The 24,128-nt window shown below is 46.5% G+C and overlaps 1 protein-coding gene and 1 long non-coding RNA gene across 3 annotated transcripts in view; one reads left to right on the top strand and one right to left on the bottom strand.

Annotated features, from left to right (window-relative positions):
- Positions 1-3,715, bottom strand: part of LOC142312352 (uncharacterized) — a 40,450-nt gene extending 36,735 nt beyond the window's left edge. For both annotated transcript variants that reach the window (XR_012754359.1, XR_012754360.1), the window contains exon 1: positions 3,377-3,715. This is a non-coding gene — a long non-coding RNA (uncharacterized LOC142312352). The remainder of the gene's footprint in view (positions 1-3,376) is intronic.
- On the top strand, positions 3,525-20,916 carry LOC142312315 (uncharacterized). The gene is made up of 5 exons (XM_075351242.1): positions 3,525-3,697; positions 3,827-4,006; positions 4,088-4,211; positions 6,445-6,558; positions 17,154-20,916. The coding sequence occupies exons 1-5, from the start codon at positions 3,620-3,622 to the stop codon at positions 19,667-19,669; spliced, it is 3,012 nt and encodes a 1,003-aa protein (XP_075207357.1). The 5' UTR covers positions 3,525-3,619; the 3' UTR covers positions 19,670-20,916.
- Positions 20,917-24,128: the final 3,212 nt, after the last annotated feature.

Genomic DNA, 24,128 nt, shown 5'->3' with positions numbered 1-24,128 from the left:
TTGCTTTTTAGGGAACGTCATGTGACCTCACCAAGGATTACGGCAGAATTTTTTTTTTGATTTATAACATCAAATAAATTGGTAATGAGGGCTGAATCGGAGGTTTTTTGTTCAAATAAACTCTGTTATTTTTCTTTCAACTACTGGATTAGTAATGTCAGTGTTTGCTAGACACCACCCATTACTAATACCAAGGCTTGATACCAGCTGGAGCTAGCATCAACTCCACAAATATTACCCTGTTTGACATCGCACCAGAGCAACAGGAAGAGCCAGGTCCAGCACCACAATTGGCGCATCTAATGAATGTGCCACTTCTCAGGTGTCTAAAAATTTAAATAAGCATGGGATTCCCTCTATCTTTCATAACCAGCCAAGGTACAGCAGAGAACGGAGTGTTGCAGCCTGCAGCTGTTCCTGTGAGGGACATGAAAGTTGGGAAGACCCCATGTATTTTTTTTTATTTTTTTTTTAATTAAAAAATAAAAATGGTGTAAAATAGCTGGTTAAGCCAACTATCTCTATATCACTATTCTATCAGTTCTATTTATCTTTCTATATCTATAATTTTTCAGGCTTTACACATTAAAAAAAAAACCAAAAACATTCATTTCAGTATCCTACTTTTTTTTTTTTTAACGGTACCACACGGACGACCATACCGGTACATGTGGCTTGTACCTGTTTAAACAGGGATGTCTGAAAGGGGCCTTATGGATAACCATCTACTGTATGTACTATCGTTTTGAGTGGTTGTAAATTATGATGTTCTCCTCAGCGGCAGTATTGTTAACCCCTCTGTAAAATATGTAGTGTGACCTCTGCCAGAGCCTGTCCAATGGAACAGCGGTGGCAACAGACGCTTCAGACGCTCAGCAACTTACATCCCTTTACATAAAATAAATAAAAAATGCTTCGCCCCATATGACCTGAATCAGGCGGTGTGAGCCTCATGGAGTTATGTTGCCACAAACGGAGGGAAACACTGAGAAACACAACTGGGTCCTAATAAATGTGGGGCATAAGAGGATCAGGGGGGGATAAAGACAGAAAATAAACTGTCAGCGAGATCTGAACTATTTACTGTGGGCCTACATGCGAGGACTGAGGAAACTACCTACAGCAATGTGTGACCGCAGCCCAATACAGATCCAACCGGCAGTGACTGTTCACTAATGTCACTCCAAGCTTTATCATTATGGAAATGAACATTCATCCCACTTCTACAACAGCTTTATTAAACAAGTATACCAAGAGTTCTAAAAAAAAAAAAAAAAAAAAAAAGAATATATATTTATATAGTTTTATTTTTATAGAGAACCATTGATTCCATGCAGTCCATTGGAACGGGTTACACGCAAAATACAGATATAAATTACAGTGAATAAACCAATCCTGACACTGGTACAGAGGGGAGCGGACCCTGCCCTCAGGGGCTTACAGTCTACAGGGGAATGGGGAGGAGACAGGTCGGGCATCGAAATATATTACAATCAACTTTACAAATCAATACGTAGAATAAAGCCATGTTGGACATTGGAGACAATGAAAGAAAAAAATCTTTTGTATCGGAGTCCTGTGCGATTTAGGTGTAAAAATTGTATTTATGCTAGTTGTTGAGCGGACCCGGATCTGAAAAATCCGGATCCACACGGTTCGAGGTTCCAATCAGAGTCCAACCAGTACCCGGGATCCGGAGTGCACGATCCGGATCCGTGGTTTTTTTTTTCCCTCTCTCTCTCTTCAGCCTCGCCCCCCCCCGGACGTGCAGCCTCTCCCCCCCCTGCGAGCCCCACCCCCGACGTGCAGCCTCTCCCCCCCTGCGAGCCCCACCCCCGACGTGCAGCCTCTCCCCCCCCTGCGAGCCCCACCCCCGACGTGCAGCCTCTCCCCCCCCTGCGAGCCCCACCCCCGACGTGCAGCCTCTCCCCCCCCTGCGAGCCCCACCCCCGACGTGCAGCCTCTCCCCCCCTGCGAGCCCCACCCCCGACGTGCAGCCTCTCCCCCCCTGCGAGCCCCACCCCCGACGTGCAGCCTCTCCCCCCCTGCGAGCCCCACCCCCGACGTGCAGCCTCTCCCCCCCTGCGAGCCCCACCCCCGACGTGCAGCCTCTCCCCCCCTGCGAGCCCCACCCCCGACGTGCAGCCTCTCCCCCCCTGCGAGCCCCACCCCCGACGTGCAGCCTCTCCCCCCCTGCGAGCCCCACCCCCGACGTGCAGCCTCTCCCCCCCTGCGAGCCCCACCCCCGACGTGCAGCCTCTCCCCCCCTGCGAGCCCCACCCCCGACGTGCAGCCTCTCCCCCCTGCGAGCCCCCCCACGTGCAGCCTCTCCCCCCTGCGAGCCCCCCCACGTGCAGCCTCTCCCCCCTGCGAGCCCCCCCACGTGCAGCCTCTCCCCCCTGCGAGCCCCCCCACGTGCAGCCTCTCCCCCCTGCGAGCCCCCCCACGTGCAGCCTCTCCCCCCTGCGAGCCCCCTCACGTGCAGCCTCTCCCCCCTGCGAGCCCCCTCACGTGCAGCCTCTCCCCCCTGCGAGCCCCCTCACGTGCAGCCTCTCCCCCCTGCGAGCCCCCTCACGTGCAGCCTCTCCCCCCTGCGAGCCCCCTCACGTGCAGCCTCTCCCCCCTGCGAGCCCCCTCACGTGCAGCCTCTCCCCCCTGCGAGCCCCCTCACGTGCAGCCTCTCCCCCCTGCGAGCCCCCTCACGTGCAGCCTCTCCCCCCTGCGAGCCCCCTCACGTGCAGCCTCTCCCCCCTGCGAGCCCCCTCACGTGCAGCCTCTCCCCCCTGCGAGCCCCCTCACGTGCAGCCTCTCCCCCCTGCGAGCCCCCTCACGTGCAGCCTTTCTCCCTGCGAACCCCCCGTGTAGCTTTGCCCTCTGCTGCCCAGTGCGAGCCGCCCAAACGTGCATCGCCCTGTGCCCATTGCGAGCACCCCCAGACATGCAGTGTCGCCCCCTGCGAGCACCCCCAGACGTGCAGTATAGCCCCCTGCCCAGTGCAAGACCCCCAAGCGTTCCGCGTCGCCTCCTGCCCAGTGCAAGCTCCCCAAACGTGCAGCGTCGCCTAGTGTAACCCCCACATTCCTTATGAAAGCCTCCACAGCATCACCCCCTGCTCCGTGCAGCGTCGCCTAGTGTAACCCCCACATTCCTTATGAAAGCCTCCACAGCATCACCCCCTGCTCCGTGCAACCCCCCCATAAGTCCCCTTTCTTATTGAAGCCTCTAAAGCACGGTGCTGCAGCGTGAGTACATTCCCCGTGCGATATACACGAGCTGCAGCCCCCAACACAGACAGGAGACACTGTTCTGTGCCACCAACATACAGTCTGAGACCCCAGAGCTATAACTAATGAGGAAAAGCTGAATATTCTCCCACCTCAGGGTCAGGATCCGTCCGCTCTGCACAGAGGAGCCCGAGCACTGCTGCTTCCCGCCCACAGATCAGCACGGCACTGAGGAGGCCCCGCCCACTGCTAAACGGTTCCACTGGACTGAGGAGGCCCCGCCCTTTCCGGTGACGTCATTGCCTCAAAAAATCAACTCCTCTCCAGACGCTACCTATACTCTACCCAGAACAATCACTCTATAGAAGAGAATTCTCCTGATTGCCCCGAGAAGGATGGATATGGACAGGGACAAGATGGCGGAGAGGATATTACACCTCACCCTAGAGATCCTCTTCCGGCTTACTGGAGAGGTGAGAGATTCTGATGACGTCACATTACACCATTCTTATCTATGGGAATAACAGATGCACAGAACTGGAGAGGTGAGGACTCTGGAAATGTCTGGAGTGAGATTTCTTACTGTGTCTCTCCATAACCAGGATTACACAGTAGTGAAGAAGACCTCTAGTGAGCGCTGTCAGGCCCCTGTGTCTGAGGGATGGGGAAGACCCCTGAGCCCAATCACGGAGCCGCCATCTCACCCCCCGATACATGAGGACATCAATGACCAGAAGATCCTAGAACTCACCTACAAGATGATTGAGCTGCTGACTGGAGAGGTGACACTGCTGGGAATGCTGGGACATTATACAGTAACGCTATGAAGGGATCGGGGGTGACGGTATCATTGTATGTGTCAGGTTCCTATAAGATGTCAGGACGTCACCCTCTATTTCTCCATGGAGGAGTGGGAGTATTTAGAAGGACACAATGATCTGTACAAGGACGTCATGATGGAGGATCCCCAGCCCCTCACATCACCAGGTAATAGACAGGACTAAATACACACGGCCTATAATTATCTGTATGTAAGGAATGAATTCAGTCCCTGTATGTGTCTCCTCCAGGTCTATCCAGTAAGAGGACAACACCAGAGAGATGTCCCCATCCTCTTCTCCCACAGGACTGTGAACAAGAAGATCCCGATGTTCCTCAGGATCATCAGGTAGATGGAGAGAAGGTGCCATGAAATCTCCTATGATGTGTAGACGGCTGTGAAGGTCTTGTGCTCAGTCTTGTTTTATCCTCCAGTATTATATGTGTTATACTTGTGTAATGAGAGCGGTGGAGATGGCAGGATTAGAGCTGATCATAGATGGGACTTCTCCATCTGTCTGTGACTTTTGGATCACATTTATCCCGTTCTCTACACTGAACACTTACATCAGGGTCTTCTCACAGGGTTATTGGACAGAGAGGTGTAGCCCCTATTCCATGGGTCAAAAGGTCACAGCGCTTGCCAGCACTAGTTGGATCTGCTCTGCCTTCTACATAGCTGTGCAGACTAGCCTTGTGCTGGCGCTGTTAGGGTTAAGCAGACTTTTGTGTTTTTCTTCGTTTACCGTCCTGAGTTGTCTCAGCTGTTCTGATTTTGTATTCCCCCTGGTATAAGTTCTCACCACTTTACCTCAGTAGTTGCCAGTGATAACTTGCTTTCCCATGGTCCTGGGGTAGAGGTGTGACCCATAGAAAGAGAAATTGTTTTGAATTTGATCCTGGAGATTTCTGCCTGGAAACTTTACTTGGTGTCTTCCTATTGATCATCTCCCTTTTTATTAATTTCTCTTTCCATCCCCTTTTTTTTACCACCTGTTGTTTGGGAATACAGTTTCTTTTTCCTATGCCGTTTTCCCTTTATGTCATTATCATAGAGCAGGACTAATGTTCTTCCTGCCCTGCTCACTAGACATGGATGTGATTAGGGCACGGCAGGGATACACACTTGATTTCCACACAAGGGGAAAGAACCTGTCTTGGGACATTGGGGAACACAGAGTTGCTCATCGTAAGGGACAGGGTTTATCCTTCCTGTTCTTCCCTAGAGGCAGTGGTTCCCACTTCATCTTTCTCGTGATACACCGCTCAGCCTCTTGGTGAAACACAACAACCAGGGACTGCCCTGTATTGGTAACTGGTGCCTACTGTCAGCAAAGTCCAACCCCAGAGGCTCTGGTGATGATTGAGTAGGCACTTAATCATGCCCCTCTGGATAAGTCTGGTTCAGGGCGCAGTGAGGCTATGCCCTTCTTCTCAACCTATTAGTATGACAGGTTTACATGTAATTCTTCAAATGGCATGATTCAAATGAAACCCCCAAAGGATTCATTCACTGTAATAAGGCACCAGAGTTAGTCTGGACGCCTCATGGTAGCGCAGGAATCATATCTATCTAGTGAACGGTTATCTCCAGTAATTGTATTATTACACCGGATTCTTTATGATGTTACATCGTTATCTTCTCCCCATTCAGGTCCCTACAACATTGGATCCTCTCAGTGGAGATCTTCTATATAAGAGAATTCTCCTGATCGACCCATCATGGATTTATATGGCCAGGGGCAAGATGGAGGAGAGGAGATTGCACCTCACCCTAGAGATCCTCTTCCGGCTTACTGGAGAGGTGAGAGATTCTGATGACGTCACATTACATCGTTCTTATCTATGGGAATAACAGATGGACAGAACTGGAGAGGTGAGGACTCTGGAAATGTCTGGAGTGAGATTTCTTACTGTGTCTCTCCATAACCAGGATTACACAGTAGTGAAGAAGACCTCTAGTGAGCGTTGTCCGGCCCCTGTGTCTGAGGGATGGGGAAGACCCCTGAGCCCAATCACGGGGCCTCCACCTCACCCCCCGATACATGAGGACATCAATGACCAGAAGATCCTAGAACTCACCTACAAGATGATGGAGCTGCTGACTGGAGAGGTGACACTGCTGGGAATGCTGGGACATTATACAGTAGCGCTATGAAGGGATCGGGTGTGACGGTATCATTGTATGTGTCAGGTTCCTATAAGGTGTCAGGACGTCACCGTCTATTTCTCCATGGAGGAGTGGGAGTATTTAGAAGGACACAAAGATCTGTACAAGGACGTCATGATGGAGGATCCCCAGCCCCTCACATCACCAGGTAATAGACAGGGCTAAATACACACGGCCTATAATTATCTGTATATAAGGAATGAATTCAGTCCCTGTATGTGTCTCCTCCAGTTCTATCCAGTAAGAGGACAACACCAGAGAGATGTCCCCGTCCTCTTCTCCCACGGGACTGTAGACAAGAAGATCCCAATGTTCCTCAGGATGTGTTTCCTCCAGCTCTATCCTGTAAGAGATTTCTACTCGTACTTTCTGCACTAATTTTGTGTTTACATTTTTAGACTTTCTGCTCTATTTTTTCAGGTGTATTTTCTTTGCTTCTTCTGCTATTGTTTCCAGTGCCTTCTCTATGTCGTTATGAAGGCAACTCAAAGACCTGCAGAGGGTTCATGAATACCCTGTTTCCCAGAAAAGATGACCTACAACGAAAATAAGACATAGCATGATTTTATTGGATTTTTGGAGAATGCTTGAAATATATAAGCCCTACTCCAAAAATAAGTCTTAGTTACAGTCAGGACCAGCGTTGGGAGGAGTCAAACTGCGCAATTTCTCAGGAACCCCAGTCTTAGGGACCCCATCAGTTGTATTCTGAGGTTGATTGTTTAAGGACCTTTGATGACTTCAAAGTCATGTGACGTGATGTAACCAAAGGTCTCTTAATTGCAGGAGTCTAAAAGAACTGAACAGGACACAGGCTGGCATGCAGGGCTGGCATTAGGGGAAAGGGAGCGCAAACTGGATAATTTCACAGGTCCCCATTCTCCTAAGGGCCCCAGTGATTATATGCCAATTTTAGGACTGCTTAAGGACCTTTTTGACATCACGTCATGTGACCAAAGGCTGGTGTGTGTGTTCACGCCAATTTTAACCAGCTTTGCCAAAATGGGCAGAGCTTGGCCAGAAGAAGGGTGTGATGCCACTGCTTCTCTAATTCATAACAAACTGTGGAGTTCCCTATACCAGAAATCTCAGTCCAGTCCCTGATGTCATTTGTCAGTGTCCATTGCCGGTTTTGATGAATTGGAGCTCGAATGCTTGTCTGCACAGACCGCAAAACCCTGCTACCTGCTTTGGTTACAAAGCCTAAGGATAGGCCATCAATGTTAAAGTCCCAGACAACCCCATTAAATATCCGGCATCTGTCTGTAACTATTTTATGTTCGTCTTTGAAACAAAATCTCTTTGAAATTGTCTATGTTGTGGATCCATGATACAAGGAGATTTTTGTAGGTTTTGCCAACTGTCATGGCGGTGTCAGGATCTGTGGAAATTATAGATTCTGGTACTCGGCATGGTAACTGCTCTGATGTCTGTGAGCAGCGCAGAGAGATGCAGGCGTCGAAACACAGGCTTGGGCAGGCTAGCAAGAGTTATTCTCTGCTGGGCTGCTTGTTAATGTCTTTGATCACATGCTGTAGAGGAGAAAGTATCCATCGCTCCCTTTCTGTATATGCTGGCTGGACTATTTCATTAATGCCAGCTATAGGTTACCTATACTGGTCTGGTGAGGTGTTGTGACCCAGACTTACAGGTGGTTGTTGTGTATTATTGCTGTGAGCTGTTGTGGTGTTAACCCTCGTCTTTTTCTTGCTGCCTTTCTGCTCTTGCTTTTCTCCTTAGTCTCTCACTGTTTATTTCTGTGAGTTTGCAATGTGTATTGTCTGTCTTAATCTGTGTTTCCATCATATTCCTATCCATTCCTTCCTTCCTTGGGGGATAACAGATTAGATTTGGTCAGGAGAATAGTAAGGCACAATACTCAGGCATCTCCATCTTCAGGGGTAATCGAGAGGTTAGGAACAGTTTAGGGTCCCCTAGCGTGAGGGGCAGGATAGCAGGCCCCTGTCCCTCATTATCTTGCAGTCACATTGTGACAGTCAATCAGATTATTTACTGTAGCACATTCTAGAGAACTGGTGCTAGTAATGGGAGATTCAAATTAACGAAGATATAACTCTTAGATAGGGATGGGCGATCCCGATTTGTAAAGATCGGGGATCGTACCGATCACATAGTGATCGTGTGCACGTTGGCGATCACGAGATTTCCTGGAAAGCTTGTGTTACAGATCGGGTCCAGGGGCTGTAAAGAGGAAGCACATTATTAAAAAAACATTATGATCATACTTACAGGTCCCGCGACGCGTCCTGCAGACTGTCTCCCGGCCGCTTCTGCCTCCATGATCGTTCATAGCTGTGCCGCCCGGTAACCAACACTGGACTTACAGGACCTTCAATGACGTCATACCCATGTGACCAGCTAGTGTGAATGTTGTACAGACATTGGCTTACAGACTGGTCACATAACTATGACGTTTTCAAAGGTCCTCTTAACTTCCAGGGGTATTCACTGCACTGCTCGGCACTCAGCAGTCATCGGCTGTGTTTGCGATGACGTCAGGGTTCACCAGAGTCCATGGCTTATAGCCTGAACTTTGACTGTCACTGTGCGAGTGTCACATCACGGCGCTCAATCTCCAGACAACAGTAGGTCGGCTGCATGTGTTTCCATGCAGCTGAAGCGCTCCTGTCCTGAGATCAGTCGTGCGAGGTGATGCCCATGTGAGACGCAAGTGCAATCATGTCCTCACTGTCAGACTGCTTCTTGCTCTGTAGAGAGCGATGTAGCAGAGCTGACTTGCCTCTCTGCTTCTCACTGTGTATAGACTATGTCTGTGCACAGTGATGAAGCTGACATTGTTCTACCTGTAGATTACGTCGGACTAAGGATTTTTTTTTATTAAAAGATGGATTCTCTAAATGTTTTTTGTTTTTTTTTGTTTTGTTTCTATTAAAAAAAATTTGTGTGTTTTTACTTTCTACTAGAAATTCATGGTGGTCATGTCTAATTTGGCGTTACACCATGAATTTCGGGCTAAGTACCATCTGAGAATACAAAGTTGGTATTAACCCTTTTATTATCCAGCGTGCTACCGCCATCAGGGCCGCTGGACGAGTTGGGTAAAGCACCTGGAAATGGCACTAAGAAACAATGCGCCATTTCCAGGGACGGTTGCGGGCTGCTGAGAATTCCAGCCCCCAGCTGCCTGGCTTTATCTGACAGGGGATCAAAATACAGTGGGAGCCCACGCATTTTTTTTTTTTTTTTAATTTAAAAAAAAAAATTAATGGGCTTCCCTGTATTTGATTACCAGTCAGGAAAAACCAGGCAGATGGGGGTGGCAGCCCATAGCCGTCCGCTTCATGAGCGCTGAGAATCAAACATACCGTGGAGCGCTACATCATTTTTTTAAAATGATTTATTTTTATATAACTATATATTGTGTACATTTTATATATGTACAGTGTGTGTGTGTGTAATATATATATAAATATATATATATATATATATATATATATATATATATATATATATATATATATATATATATATATATATATATATATATATATATATATATATATATATATATATATATATATATATATATATATATATATATTTGTATACAGCTCTGGCAAAAATTAAGAGACCACTGCAATGTTTTCAGATTTTCTGATTTTTGTTTTTTATGGGTATATATTTTTTTGAGTAAAATGTAAATTGTTGTAAAAATAAATACAAATTTTTTTGTTTGGAAATTCGGAGACTTTGTCAGTAGTTAATAGAATAAAAGAACAATTTACATTTTACTCAAAAATATATAAGGAGAAAAATCAGAAAAACTGAAAATTTTGCAGTGGTCTATTAATTTTTGGCGGAGCTTTGTGTGTATATGTGTATATATGTATATAGTGCGCGTGTGTGTGTGTGTGTATATATATATATATATATATATATATATATATATATATATATATATATATATATATATATATATATTGGGAGGTAGCGTGGTCGGCTGCGCGGCAGAAGACACGGGATCCAGGCACCATAGGTCACAGCACACGGTTTAATATCCAAACAAAAGTCCACAACAGTACACATGTGCCTCTCCGGCAGAGAACTCAGGGAGTTGTGTTCACTCCCTCACACTCGGCACCCCCGCCCTTGTTCCTGTTTCCTTTTAACCCTTCTTTCAGCCTGTAGGGAAACAGCATTAACCCTGGAGTGGAGTTGCTTTCTATCCTGGAGTGAGCACAACCGGGGCGAGACATACCGGCCGTCATAGATAACCCCGGTCACAGTCTCACATACCCCCCCTCAGTTCAAGCGTGCGGGGTTGAACTCCCGCCATCAAACACGGGCCGCGAGACAAGGCATCGGCGTTGCCCTGCAACCTACCGGCCCGGTGTTCAACCGTAAATCGGAAGTTCTGCAGAGAAAGGAACCACCGGGTAACCCGGGCATTCCGTTCCTTGGCGGACCTCATCCAGACCAGTGGAGAGTGATCCGTCACCAAGCGAAACTGCCGTCCCAGCAGGTAATAGCGTAGGGACTCCAAGGCCCACTTGATCGCCAGGCACTCCTTCTCCACTACGCTATAATTCCGCTCGGGAGGGGTGAGCTTCCTACTTAAGAAGGTGACGGGGTGTTCCTCCCCCTGAACCACCTGAGACAGCACTGCCCCCAGGCCGAACTCCGAGGCGTCAGTCTGTACTATGAACTCCTTCCGGAAATCAGGGTTTACAAGAACGGGCTGTCCGCACAGAACCCCCTTCAGGGCCCGGAAGGAGTCCTCGGCCTGCGGAGTCCAGCGCACCATGACGGACTTCTTGCCTTTGAGAAGGTCCGTCAAGGGGGCTGATAGTCCCGCAAAATCTTTTACAAACCTCCTGTAGTACCCCACGATACCCAGGAAGGCCCTAACCTGCTTCGTGGTCAGGGGTCTAGGCCACTTCTGGATCGCCTCAACCTTGTTAATTTGGGGCTTAATCACTCCTTGGCCTATCACGTAGCCCAAGTAGCGGGCTTCCGTGAGTCCCAACGCACATTTCTTGGGATTGGCTGTCAATCTGGCTGTTCGAAGCGCGTCCACCACCGCTTGTACCTGTTCCAAGTGGGTCTGCCACTCGGAGCTGTAAATAATGATGTCATCAAGGTACGCTGATGCATACGCCTGGTGGGGTTCCAGCACCAAGTCCATCAACCTCTGGAACGTGGCCGGAGCGCCATGTAACCCAAAAGGCAAGACAACATAGTGGAAGAGACCCTCCGGCGTAACAAAAGCGGTTTTCTCCTTGGCGGACTCCGTCAGTGGCACCTGCCAGTACCCCTTGGTCAGGTCGAGCGTGGTGAAATATCGCGCCTGTCCCAGCCTATCAATCAGCTCATCTACCCGGGGCATGGGGTAGAGATCAAACTTGGATATTTCATTCAATCTCCTAAAGTCATTGCAGAACCTTAAGGAGCCATCGGGTTTTGGTATTAGGACAATGGGACTAGCCCATTCACTCCGGGATTTTTCGATGACCCCCAGGCGTAGCATTGTCTTCACTTCCTCTGATATGGCTTGTCTTCGAGCCTCCGGTACCCGGTATGGCTTCAGGCGTACCTTCAGGTGAGGCTCGGTGACAATGTCATGTCGTATCAGACTGGTCCTACCAGGCAGCTCGGAGAAAACATCGGGGTTCTGCTGAACCAGCCGTCTGGCCTCTCGCCTCTGTGTCTTGTTGAGGGCTTCTCCAATCCTTACTTCCGGTTCGTCCTCTCCGGAGGTCGCTGGAGCCGGATGTGAACGACCCGAAGAGGAGGGAGATGGGGAAAAAACAACCATCAGGCTTTCCCGTTCGGAGATCACCCTTTTCAGCATGGTTTTCAGGGTTTTATTGAATCGTTCTACTAACCCATCCGTCTGAGGATGATACACAGACGTACGCAACTGCTTGATCTGGAGTAGCCGGCATAGCTCTTTGGTCACTTTAGACATGAATGGGGTCCCCTGATCCGTAAGGATCTCCTTGGGCAACCCCACCCGGCAGAACACAGCAAACAACTCCCGAGCAATAAGCTTCGCCGCAGTATGTCTAAGAGGTATCGCCTCTGGATACCGGGTGGCATAGTCAACAATCACTAGGATGTGTTGGTGCCCTCGAGCAGACTTTACGAGGGGCCCCACCAGATCCATCCCTATCCGTTCAAAAGGGACTTCTATAATGGGTAAGGGCACCAACGGACTGCGAAAGTGGGTCAGGGGTGCGGTAAGCTGACACTCCGGGCAGGTTTCGCAGAACCGTTTTACCTCCCCAAAGACCCCGGGCCAATAGAACCTTTGCAATATTCGCTCCTGCGTTTTCTTGACCCCTAGGTGGCCACTCATCAGGTGTTTATGAGCCAAGTCGAGGACCCGCTGGCGATACGGCTGGGGCACCACCAACTGCTCTACCCCCACGCCCCGTATTTCATCTACCCGGTAGAGTAAATCCTGCTTAAGAGCGAAATGGGGGTACCTTACCTGGGCACCGGGCAGCTGTGCCACCCCGTCAACTATTGTCACCCGACTCCGGGCATGTATTAATGTAGGGTCCTGGAGTTGGGCTGTCCCAAACGTATCCGGGGACGCCTCCAACTCCGGGATGGGCTCGACCGTCTCAGCCTCTCCTGCCAATACCTCTAGGGGCGACCTATCGGGTTCACATTCTGTCCCTATCATGGGGACCCCTACGGCAGGCGTCCCGGATTCAGGATTGTAGGGCTCAGGTCCCGGACTGACCAATATCTGAGGGGACTTAGGAGGTCCCTTCCATAAAGTCCAAAAATAGGGCAGATCCCTTCCTAGGATCACGTCATAGGGAAGAGTGTTAATAAGTCCCACCTCATGTTGCACCTGACCGCAAGGTGCTGAGATGGTGACAATCCCCGTGGGATAGTCTCGGCGGTCCCCATGTATGCAAACCACCCCCACGGTACGTCCTGTGGCCTTTACTTTAGCCCTTAGGGTGGATCGCACAAGGGTCACTAAGCTTCCGGAATCCAACAAGCCTGTAACCGGACATCCATTCACCTGTATTTGGCACAAGTGGGGCTCAATCTCTGGGGAGACCAGGTCAGCGGTATACACCACCTGAGCATACATTGAACCCCGCCGGGTAACCCCACAATCCATGGGCTCCGTGGTGAGTGGACACTGGGCTTCCATATGTCCCACCCGCTGTCACCGCCAACATCTAATAGGGAAGGAAACCCCCTTGACGAGTGGTCGTTTAGGGTACAGAACCTTCCGGACCTCCGGGACGGCGGGCGCGGCCTCAGACGGGACGGTAGCGGACTCCTGCACCGGTGTCGGCGGTGGGTCCTTGGCCCTAGGCTTGGAGGGGCCGGACCGACGGGCGGTACGCAAAGTCTCAGTGTCCCGTATCAAGTCCTGCGTAGCCACATGCCGCTCTACCAGGGACACTAATTGGTCCAGGGTACTCGGGTCGCCCTGTCCTACCCACCGTTGAATGGTGACGGGTAAAGTGCGCACAAAACGATCCACTACTACCCTTTCCACCATTTGCGCCGGGCTCAGAGTGTCAGGCTGCAACCACTTTTTTACGAGATGCAACAAGTCATAGGCCTGGGAGCGTACGGGTTTGGCTTCCTCATAGAACCACTGATTTACCCGCTGAGCCCGTACATAGGTATTCACCCCCAACCGAGCCAGTATTTCGGCTTTCAAAGTCGCATATTCTATGGCGTCCTCGGTACAGAGGTCCAGGTACGCTTTTTGGGGCTCCCCCGTCAGATAGGGCGACAATACCTCAGCCCACTGGGGGGTCGGCAGCTTTTCCCGCTCGGCCACCCGCTCAAACACCGCCAGGAACGCTTCCACATCATCCCCCGGGGTCATCTTTTGCAATGCTTGTCTCACCGCTTTCCGGACGCTGCCGTCGTCACCCGGTCCCGGGGTTGTTGCTGCCGGTCCGGCACGGATCGACTTGGCCAGGAGAACCATCTGTTCTTGGTGCCTTTGTTCCTGCAATTTCAAAGATTGCTGCTGATGATCCAACGACCGGAGCAGGTGTGCATTGATCTGTTGCTGCTGCTTTAGTATTTCCTCCATGGTGTCGCCGGGTTTGGGCTGTAGTATAGCCGCTCGAATCCAGGACATGTGCTACCGGGTCACCAGGAATGGAAGCTACACCTCACCGGGCTGGCATGCCCGCCGATTCTCCACCATATGTGAGGTAGCGTGGTCGGCTGCGCGGCAGAAGACACGGGATCCAGGCACCATAGGTCACAGCACACGGTTTAATATCCAAACAAAAGTCCACAACAGTACACATGTGCCTCTCCGGCAGAGAACTTAGGGAGTTGTGTTCACTCCCTCACACTCGGCACCCCCGCCCTTGTTCCTGTTTCCTTTTAACCCTTCTTTCAGCCTGTAGGGAAACAGCATTAACCCTGGAGTGGAGTTGCTTTCTATCCTGGAGTGAGCACAACCGGGGCGAGACATACCGGCCGTCATAGATAACCCCGGTCACAGTCTCACAATATATATATATATATATATATATATATATATATATATATATTATACTGGTACACAATATATAGTTGTATAAAAATAAAGAAATAATTTTAAAAAATGATGCAGCGCTCCGCGGTATTTTTGATTGTCAGTGCACATAAAGCAGACCGCTACGCCCACCCCCATCTGCCTGGCTTTGCCTTGGCAATCAAAATAATTAATAATAATAATAATTTTATTCATTTATATAGCGCTATTAATTCCACAGCGCTTTACATACATTGGCAACACAGGGAAGCATTTTTTTTTAATCTTTTTTCAATTAGCTATTTAAAAAAATAATGCCTTGGCTCCCGCTGCATTTTCTATTGCTAGCTAAGGGTAATCCAAGCAGCTCCTGGCTGCTAACACACACTCCTTGGTGTTACCTTCACTGGCAATGGAAAACCCAGGGAAGCCCCCCCTTTTTTTTTTGTTTTGGGCTTTGCCATATTTTTGTATGCTACCCAGGTACAGCAGGCAGGTATGGGCTGCCCCCACCCCTAACTGCCTGTTTGTACCCGGCTGGGAACCAAAAATATAGGGAAGCCATTTTTTTAATTATTTCATGAAATAATTAAAAAAAAAAAAAAATCCATGGGCTTCGCCCAATTTTTCTGTCTAGCCAGGTACAACTAGGCAGCTGGGGATTGGAATCCTCAGTGCAGGGTGGCCAAAGCTTTCTGGCCCCCCCGCTGCAAATTGCAGTCCGCAGCCACCCCAGAAACGAACGCTTTCATAGAGGCGCCATCTTTTGGCGCTGTATGCAACTCTACCAGCGGCCCTGGGTAATAAGGGGTTAATACCAGCTTTGATTTACCAGCTGGTATTAAGCCCAAGATTCTTAATGTCAGGCAAGTTTGACTCGGCCATTAAGAATCTCCAATAAAGGGTTAAAACAAAGACACTACACAGAGAAAAAATACTTTATTAGAAATAAATACAAAGACACACTTATGGACTCCATCTTTATTACTCCCTCTCACCCTTCCACAATCCTGGTCTTCTGTCACTGATCTAGCTCTGCTATATCAGAATGCATGAGGGGGAGGAAGAATGCTGCTGCTCCTTGCGCTGTCTAATCACAGGCTGCGGGTTGGTAAGCGGTGACGTCACCGCTGCCACCGTTGGCGTAGTAACCTAACGAGCGGGTTACTATAGCAACGGTGATCTCCGATCACCTGATTCCAGGTGCCGCTATTCAGCACCGGCTGTGGCAGCGAATCCCTGCATGTGGGCTAACTCTGTAAAGAGCGCCAACATGCAGGGAGGGGGGAGTAGAGCATATGCCCCAGCATCTCACCGGTACACGGCAGTCGCCGTTTATAATGAGCACAGAGATGCTCAGGCTAGCACTGTCTGCCGGTGAGCATGGTGACACTACAGGACCTTTGCATGACGTCATAGTCATATGACCCAGTCTGTAGCCAATGAGATAATACAACATTCCCACGTGATTGATCACATGGCTATGACGTCACGGAAGGTCCTTTGGTTACCGGGAGGACACAGCGATGATCGTACTCGGAAGCAGAAGCGGCGGGAGACAGAGTGCAGGACACGTTGCGGGACCTGTAAGTATAATGACAGTGTTTATAAACGGTATTCTTTATTTTACAGCCCCCCCTCGCCCCATCCCATAACTGTAAAGTCCAAGATCGGTGATCGGACGCAAGATCGTATTATCTCTATCTTTACAAAATGATCGGACGAGTCTCCCCGATCCCGACCAGGAGGATCTCCCATCTCTACTCTTAAGGCTGCTTTACACGCAGCGACATCGCTAGCGATGTCGCTCGTGAAAGCACCCATCATTTGTGCGTCACGGGCAAATCGCTGCCCGTGACGCACAATATCGCTAGGATGCGTCACACATACTTCCTAGCGACGTCGCTGTGGACTGCGAACAACCTCTTTTTTAAGGGGGAGGTTCGTGCGCCGTCAAAGCGACGTCAAACAGCGGCCCGCCAATAGAAGTGGAGGGGCGGAGACCAGCCGCATTAACGACACGCCCACCTCGTTGCCAGCAGTTGTTCGTCGTTCCCAGGGTGTCACACTAGCGATGTGTGCTGCCTCAGGAACGACGAACAACCTGCGTCCAAGCACCAGCAACGATATATGGGAAATGAACAACGTGTCAACGATCAACAATTAGGTGAGTATTTTTGATAGTCAGCGGTCGCTCGTACGTGTCACACGCAATGACGTCACTAACAAGGCCGAATGTGCGTCACGAATTCCGTGACCCCAACGATATCTCGTTAGCGATGTTATTGCATGTAAAACGGCCTTTAGATGTCGAAATTGGACAAGAGATTTAGAATACATTTTTTCCTAATTAAATTTCTGATGTTATGGTTTTTTTTTAAAAAAAAAAAATTACTTTCAAGATAATATCATTAAAAATAATAACATTGTTTCTTTTTAGCAGATGACTGTATTCGGAGCTCAGATGGAAATCTATTACTTTCATCATCTGTTTTAAATTCTGAAAATATCACACATGATACATATGAAGAGCATGCTGTTGTCCCAGATTTACCTCCAGTCCTTCCTTGGAAAGCTTTATCATCAGATCTTTTCAAACAAGTTCAAAATTCCGATTTATCACAGAATTGTAAGCAAAATAAAAGTTACAGAAGGGAGGTGGAACATGAAACTGATCCTACAAGGGAGAAACCATTTTCATGTTCAAAATGTGGGAAATGTTTTACTAGGAAATCACATCTTAATATCCACCAAAAAACTCACACAGTGAAGAAGCCATTTTCATGCCCAGAATGTGGGAAATGTTTTATTCAGAAATCAGCTTTTCTTAGGCATCAAAGATCTCATACAGGGGAGAAGCCATTTTCATGTTCAGAGTGTGGGAAATGTTTTAATTGGAAATCAAAACTTGTTGTGCATCAAAGATGTCACACAGGGGAGAAGCCATTTTCATGTTCAGAATGTGGGAAATGTTTTAATTTCAAATCAAATCTTGTTAGGCATCAAAGATGTCACACAGGGGAGAAGCCATTTTCATGTTCAGAATGTGGGAAATGTTTTAATTTCAAATCAGATCTTGTTAGGCATCAAAGATCTCATACAGGGGAGAAGCCATGTTCATGTTCAGAATGTGGGAAATGTTTTATTCAGAAATCAACTTTTCTTGGGCATCAAAAATCTCATACAGGGGAGAAGCCATTTTCATGTTCAGAGTGTGGGAAATGTTTTATTCGGAAATCAGATCTTGTTGTGCATAAAATATCTCACACAGGGGAAAAGCTGTTTTCATGTTCAGAGTGTGGGAAATGTTTTAATTGGAAATCAAAACTTGTTGTGCATCAAATATGTCACACAGGGGAGAAGCCATTTTCATGTTCAGAGTGTGAGAAATGTTTTATTCGGCAATCAGATGTTGTTGTGCATCAAAGATCTCACACAGGGGAAAAGCTGTTTTCATGTTCAGAGTGTGGGAAATGTTTTAATTGGAAATCGAAACTTGTTGTGCATCAAAGATGTCACACAGGGGAGAAGCCATTTTCATGTTCAGAATGTGGGAAATGTTTTATTCATAAATCAGTTCTTGTTGTGCATCAAAGATGGCACACAGGGGAGAAGCCATTTTCATGTTCAGAATGTGGGAAATGTTTTAATTCCAAACCAGATCTTGTTAGGCATCAAAAATGTCACACAGGGGAGAAGCCATTTTCATGTTCAGAATGTGGGAAATGTTTTATTGAAAAATCAAAACTTGTTGTGCATCAAAGATGTCACACAGGGGAGAAGCCATTTTCATGTTCAGAATGTGGAAAATGTTTTATTCAGAAATCAAATTTTGTTAGGCATCAAATATCTCATACAGGGGAGAAGCTATTTTCATGTTCAGAATGTGGGAAATGTTTTAACTACAAATCAGATCTTGTTAGGCATCAAAGATGTCACACAGGGGAGAAGCCATTTTCATGTTTAGAATGTGGGAAATGTTTTATTCATAAATCGGCTCTTGTTGTGCATCAAAGATGTCACACAGGGGAGAAGCCATTTTCATGTTCAGAATGTGGGAAATGTTTTACTCAGAAATCAAATATTTATAGGCATCAAAGATCTCATACAGGGGAGAAGCCATTTTCATGTTCAGAATGTGGGAAATGTTTTATTCAGAAATCAGATCTTGTTGTGCATCAAATATGTCACACAGGGAAGAAACAATTTTCATGTTCAACCTGTGGGAAATGTTTTATTCGGAAATCAGATCTTGTTGTGCATCAAAAATCTCACACCGGGGAGAAGCCATTTTCATGTTCAGAATGTGGGAAATGTTTTATTGAAAAATCAAAACTTGTTGTGCATCAAAGATGTCACACAGGGGAGAAGCCATTTTCATGTTCAGAATGTGGAAAATGTTTTATTCAGAAATCAAATTTTGTTAGGCATCAAATATCTCATACAGAGGAGAAGCTATTTACATGTTCAGAATGTGGGAAATGTTTTAACTACAAATCAGATCTTGTTAGGCATCAAAGATGTCACACAGGGGAGAAGCCATTTTCATGTTTAGAATGTGGGAAATGTTTTATTCATAAATCGGCTCTTGTTGTGCATCAAAGATGTCACACAGGGGAGAAGCCATTTTCATGTTCAGAATGTGGGAAATGTTTTACTCAGAAATCAAATATTTATAGGCATCAAAGATCTCATACAGGGGAGAAGCCATTTTCATGTTCAACCTGTGGGAAATGTTTTATTCGGAAATCAGAACTTGTTGTGCATCAAAAATCTCACACCGGGGAGAAGCCATTTTCATGTTCAGAGTGTAGGAAATGTTTTATTCGGAAATCAGAACTTGTTGTGCATCAAAGATCTCACACAGGGGAGAAGCTGTTTTCATGCCCAGAATGTGGTAAATGTTTTACTAGGAAATCAGGTCTTGTTCACCATCAAAAAAATCACACAAAATAATCCATTTTCATGTTTTGAATGGGGAAAATTTAATTCTTAGAAATGACATCTTGTTAAACATGTGAAGAAGCTGCACAGAGAAGGAACCTTTTCATGTTGTGAAGAATTGAAATGTTTAACTGGTAAATCAAGTCTTGCCGATATCAGAAAACAAACAGAGTGGAGTAGCCATTTTTGCTTTCAGATTTTGCCAAATGTTTTTATCATTAATCAGGTCATGTTGTCAGATGAGTCACACGGGATAAGCCATCATGATGTACTATAATTCAAAGGGTTTTATCCTAAAATCGGAAACAGTTCCTTAAGTAAGAATTTGTGAGTAAAAGAACTATTTTCTTCTTTTTAGAAATTATTGTATTTTTTTGGACTATAAGACACACCTAGGTTTTGAAGAAGGAATATAGGGAAAAAAATAAAGCAAAAATGTGGTCATGAAGCACTGTTATGAGTAGGATCTGCTGCTGACACTGTTACGGGGATAAAATCCCCCAATTCTGTACTAATATCCCCCATACCGGGCCCCTTCCAAGTATATGTGTCTCCCATACTCGTATATACAGTATGTCTTTCATCCTGGTATATATGTTGCCCATCTTTATCCCATCCTGGTATATATGGCTCTTGTCCTAGTATATATGTCCCCATCCTTGTATATATGGCCCTCATCTCGGGCCCATTCTTGTATATATTTCCCCATCACGCTGCACACATAAGAAAATAAATTATTATACTCACTATCCCTCCACTCTCTCTGTGTTCTCTTCTGATGCTGGCAAGTGACTTTAGCATGTAAGCAGCACAGCGCATGACATTACTGCCATTTGACCCCAGTTACATGCAGACGTAAGCTGCCAGAATATTCACTGCTCCCCACAGCCGGGATTATGGACTTGGGGAGCAGTGAATATTCATTCTCTTAATAGACACAAGTGATCGCCCAGCCACAGCAGTAAGCCTAGCGGCTGGGTGATCATGTGTACCCAATATTAAAGAGAATGAATATTCACTGCTCTCCACACAATACCACCCACCTCTTGGTTGGCACTGGCTTCATTCCCTAGAGGTGGGTATGGGGAGCAGTGAATATTCATTTTCTTTTTTAGCTGGCACACTGTTAGCCCTTTTGAGAGCCTTTAGGAATATTTTTGAATAGTTTTGATACTGGATTATATTTAGATAATTTACTAATCTCAGGTTGCCTACTGCTTTATTTACTAAAAAGCACAGCCCCAGATTGGAGATAGGAACTCTGAAGTATATCACATTGTATATAATTACATTTCAACTCTTGTTGTTTTTTTAATAAATACTTGTAAAATACATATTCTTCATGCCTAGTTTTATCTATTGTCTAGATGTGATGATTTTGCCTCAGAACCTGTGGAGTTGAGGCAGAGCTGTAGATATTTCACACAAAAATATTTAGGGGAGAATTGAATCGCAATATGCATGCTAGATATGTGGAAGTTGTTAAGATGCTTTTTTCTTAATTCATCAAAGATTTTATGTAAAAAAAATTGTCACAAAAACTCTGAAAAGTCTCAAATTCGGAGAGTTGTGGCAACATTTGGCGGCTTTTGGCATTTTCACTCCAAAATTGGCAGAGCTTGGGTGGGACAGGGTCGTGACAGCAAACGTTCTTTAATTCATGACGAGCTATGGCGTTCCTTATGCCAGAAATCTCACTCCAGTCTCTGAAGGAAGTACTATTTCTAGCATGGCACAAGGAGGCACATGCCACTCATCAAACGCTCCAAATAAAACTAAACAAACTAAAGGATTTTTAATATGTGTGATATCCAAAGGATTATTTTTTTTGTAGGGCTACTCAAAAATAGAGATGAGCGGACCCGTTGAAGTTCGTGTTCAGCTTTTTCAATCGGACTTTAAATAAAGTTCAGTTCGGGAACCGGACTTGTCCTGAACCCCAGTGGAAGTCACTGATTGAGCAGTTCAGGTCTCCACCCACATGCATCTAGCCATTGGATGGAGTTTTATCCTTGTACACAATACATCCTATAACGATGTTTTTACCTCCACGTGAAAGCCATTCAAACACTGCAAACGTCTTGCAGTGGGCCGAGCACTGAGTGTGCCCGAGCACACCAATGCTAGATCGAGTGGTTAGGATACATAAAGCACCCAAACTCCGAACTGTAACACTGATTTTTTTTTTTATAAAGTCTGTACTTGGTACAAACACCATACCTCCCAACTTTCAAAGAAAGGAAAGAGGGTGAAACTGTGTGGCGTGCCGCGGCGATTTTTTAGGCCATGCCCCTAACCACACCCATTTCACAACTAGTCACACCCATAACCACTCCTCATCCACACCCATTCAGCACTGCCGATCACATTGTTTTATAAACAATAATTATAAACAGAAAAAATATAAAATATTCTTAATGCAAACTTGGTAGTATTTATTTTAAAATTAGAATATTTTAAAACTACAAAATTATATTCTAAAGCAGATTTGACACCTTAATCTACACTATGTAAAAGCTGCACATTACATATAAGGTCTAATCTATTAGATAAATTATCTTTAATAACATTGTGCTTTTGGTTAACCCCTTTACGACCCCAGTTTGTCTTTGGTAATGTCGGGGTAACTACCGCTGGCTGCTGCGGTGAATCGGTGGTGACCCCCCACACATCTTCTGATTTGAACAACAGAAATGGGGGGCTAACAGGCGCAGGTGGATCCGCGATCCACTCGCGCCTGCTTTACACTTAGATCATGCTGTCAAAATGTGACAACATGATTTAAATGGCCAAGCCATTCCCCGCTGCCATCGGAGCCCTGTGATGCTATCACTGGGAGATGATGGTTGCGATGGTAGCTCGGAGTCATGTGATGACTCCTGTTGCTACCCTGACGTATTTCCTGTGAGACCTGACAGGGCGCTGGCACTGGCAGGAAAGAAGCAGTTCTGCTGATCAGAGATGTGCAGCCTAGATCAACAGAAAAGAACAAGTGATTAGACTTCTGATCCTTATAGTTCCCTAGGGGGACTAGTAAAATAAATAAAAGTAAAAAAAAAGTTTTTAAAAATATGATAGAATAAAAAAACTTAAAAGTTCAAATCACACCCATTCGCCCCACAGAAAATAAAACTGTTTACAAAATACACATATTTGGTATCGCTGTGTTCAGAAATGCCCGATCAAAATATAAAATCAAATAATCTGATCGGTACGCGGTGTGGCGAGAAAAAAATTCCAAACTCCAAAATTACGTTTTTTGGTTGCTGCAAAAATTGTTTAAAATGCAATAACAGGCGATCAAAACTTAGCATCTATACAAAAATTGTATCCCTAAAAACGCTTAGGATGCAAAAAATAAGCCATCACTGAGCCCCAGATCCTGAAAAATGAAAACGCTATGGGTCTTGGAGAATAGTGCAAAAAGCCCAATTTTTTGAGGGACAAACTTCTGAATTTTTTTAACCCCTTAGATAAAAGTATACATGTTTGTTATCTATGAACTCATACTGACCTGAGGCGTCCTACTGACCTGTCAGCCTCACCATATATTTAACACAGTGAATAAAGTATCCCAAAATCAATTGTGCAATTGCACTTTTTTGCATTTTCACAGCACTTGGATTTTTTTTTCCCGTTTTTCAGTACACTATATGGTAAAACTAATGGTTTCATGCAAAAGTACAACTCTTCCCTCAAAAAACAAGCCCCCATATGGCAAAATTGAAGGAAAAATAGGAAAGTTAGGGCTCTTGGAAGAAGGAGAGGAAAAAATAAAAAATCTCCCGTGGTGAAGGGGTTAATAGAAGCAATTAGAGAAGACTTATTGTTCTGCTGTAATCATGGGAAGCGTTACTATCACCTCTGCACAGTGAGGTCAAAAGAAGCTGCAGAATCACCAGCAGGAACAGTCTGTGATCGCTCGGCACACATCAGCGCTGCGCAGAACGGGCAGGTAGATGACAACTATTTGTCTGTGAACTCTTAGCCCGTTAAGAAAAAAAATCCAAACGTCCTGGACGGATAACCCCAATTAACCAACATAACATTATTATTTGTGCTATTATTGGGGAGATAATACCTGTCACTTTAACGCTATGTTCACATTGTGTTTTCGCCCAACATCAATTGCTCCGTCAGGGACTTCTGTGTGAAGCCCTAAAAAAATAGGATGTGCAGTGGCTATTGAATTTAATAAGGCAGACCCAGGACCCAGGAGAGCTGAACTGGTTGGACAGCCAGGACCCAGCAGAGCTGAACTGGTTGGACAGCCTGTATGGAGCAGAGTGGAAGTGGTTGGGCAGCCAGTATGGAGCAGAACGGAACTGTCTAGTCAGCCAGGATCTAGCAGAGCAGAACTGGTTGGCCAGCCAGGATCCAGCAGAGCTAAACGGTTGGGCAGCCTGGGCGCAGCAGAGCTCAACCGGTTGGACAGCGAGGACGCAGCAGAGCCAAAGCGGTTGGGCAGCCA

This window comes from Anomaloglossus baeobatrachus, chromosome 5 (genome assembly GCF_048569485.1).
Source record: "Anomaloglossus baeobatrachus isolate aAnoBae1 chromosome 5, aAnoBae1.hap1, whole genome shotgun sequence".
NCBI classification, from domain to species: domain Eukaryota; kingdom Metazoa; phylum Chordata; class Amphibia; order Anura; family Aromobatidae; genus Anomaloglossus; species Anomaloglossus baeobatrachus.
Note: the sequence above shows the minus strand (reverse complement) of the source record. Positions and strands in the feature narration are given on the sequence as shown.

Excerpts from the sequence above, each read along its gene's own strand:
- LOC142312315 (XM_075351242.1), top strand. The coding sequence starts at position 3,620 with ATGGATATGGACAGGGACAAGATGGCGGAGAGGATATTACACCTCACC. Across the intron at positions 3,698-3,826 it reads TCTTCCGGCTTACTGGAGAG|GATTACACAGTAGTGAAGAA; the intron begins GTGAGAGATTCT and ends CTCCATAACCAG. Across the intron at positions 6,559-17,153 it reads GTTTCCTCCAGCTCTATCCT|CAGATGACTGTATTCGGAGC; the intron begins GTAAGAGATTTC and ends GTTTCTTTTTAG.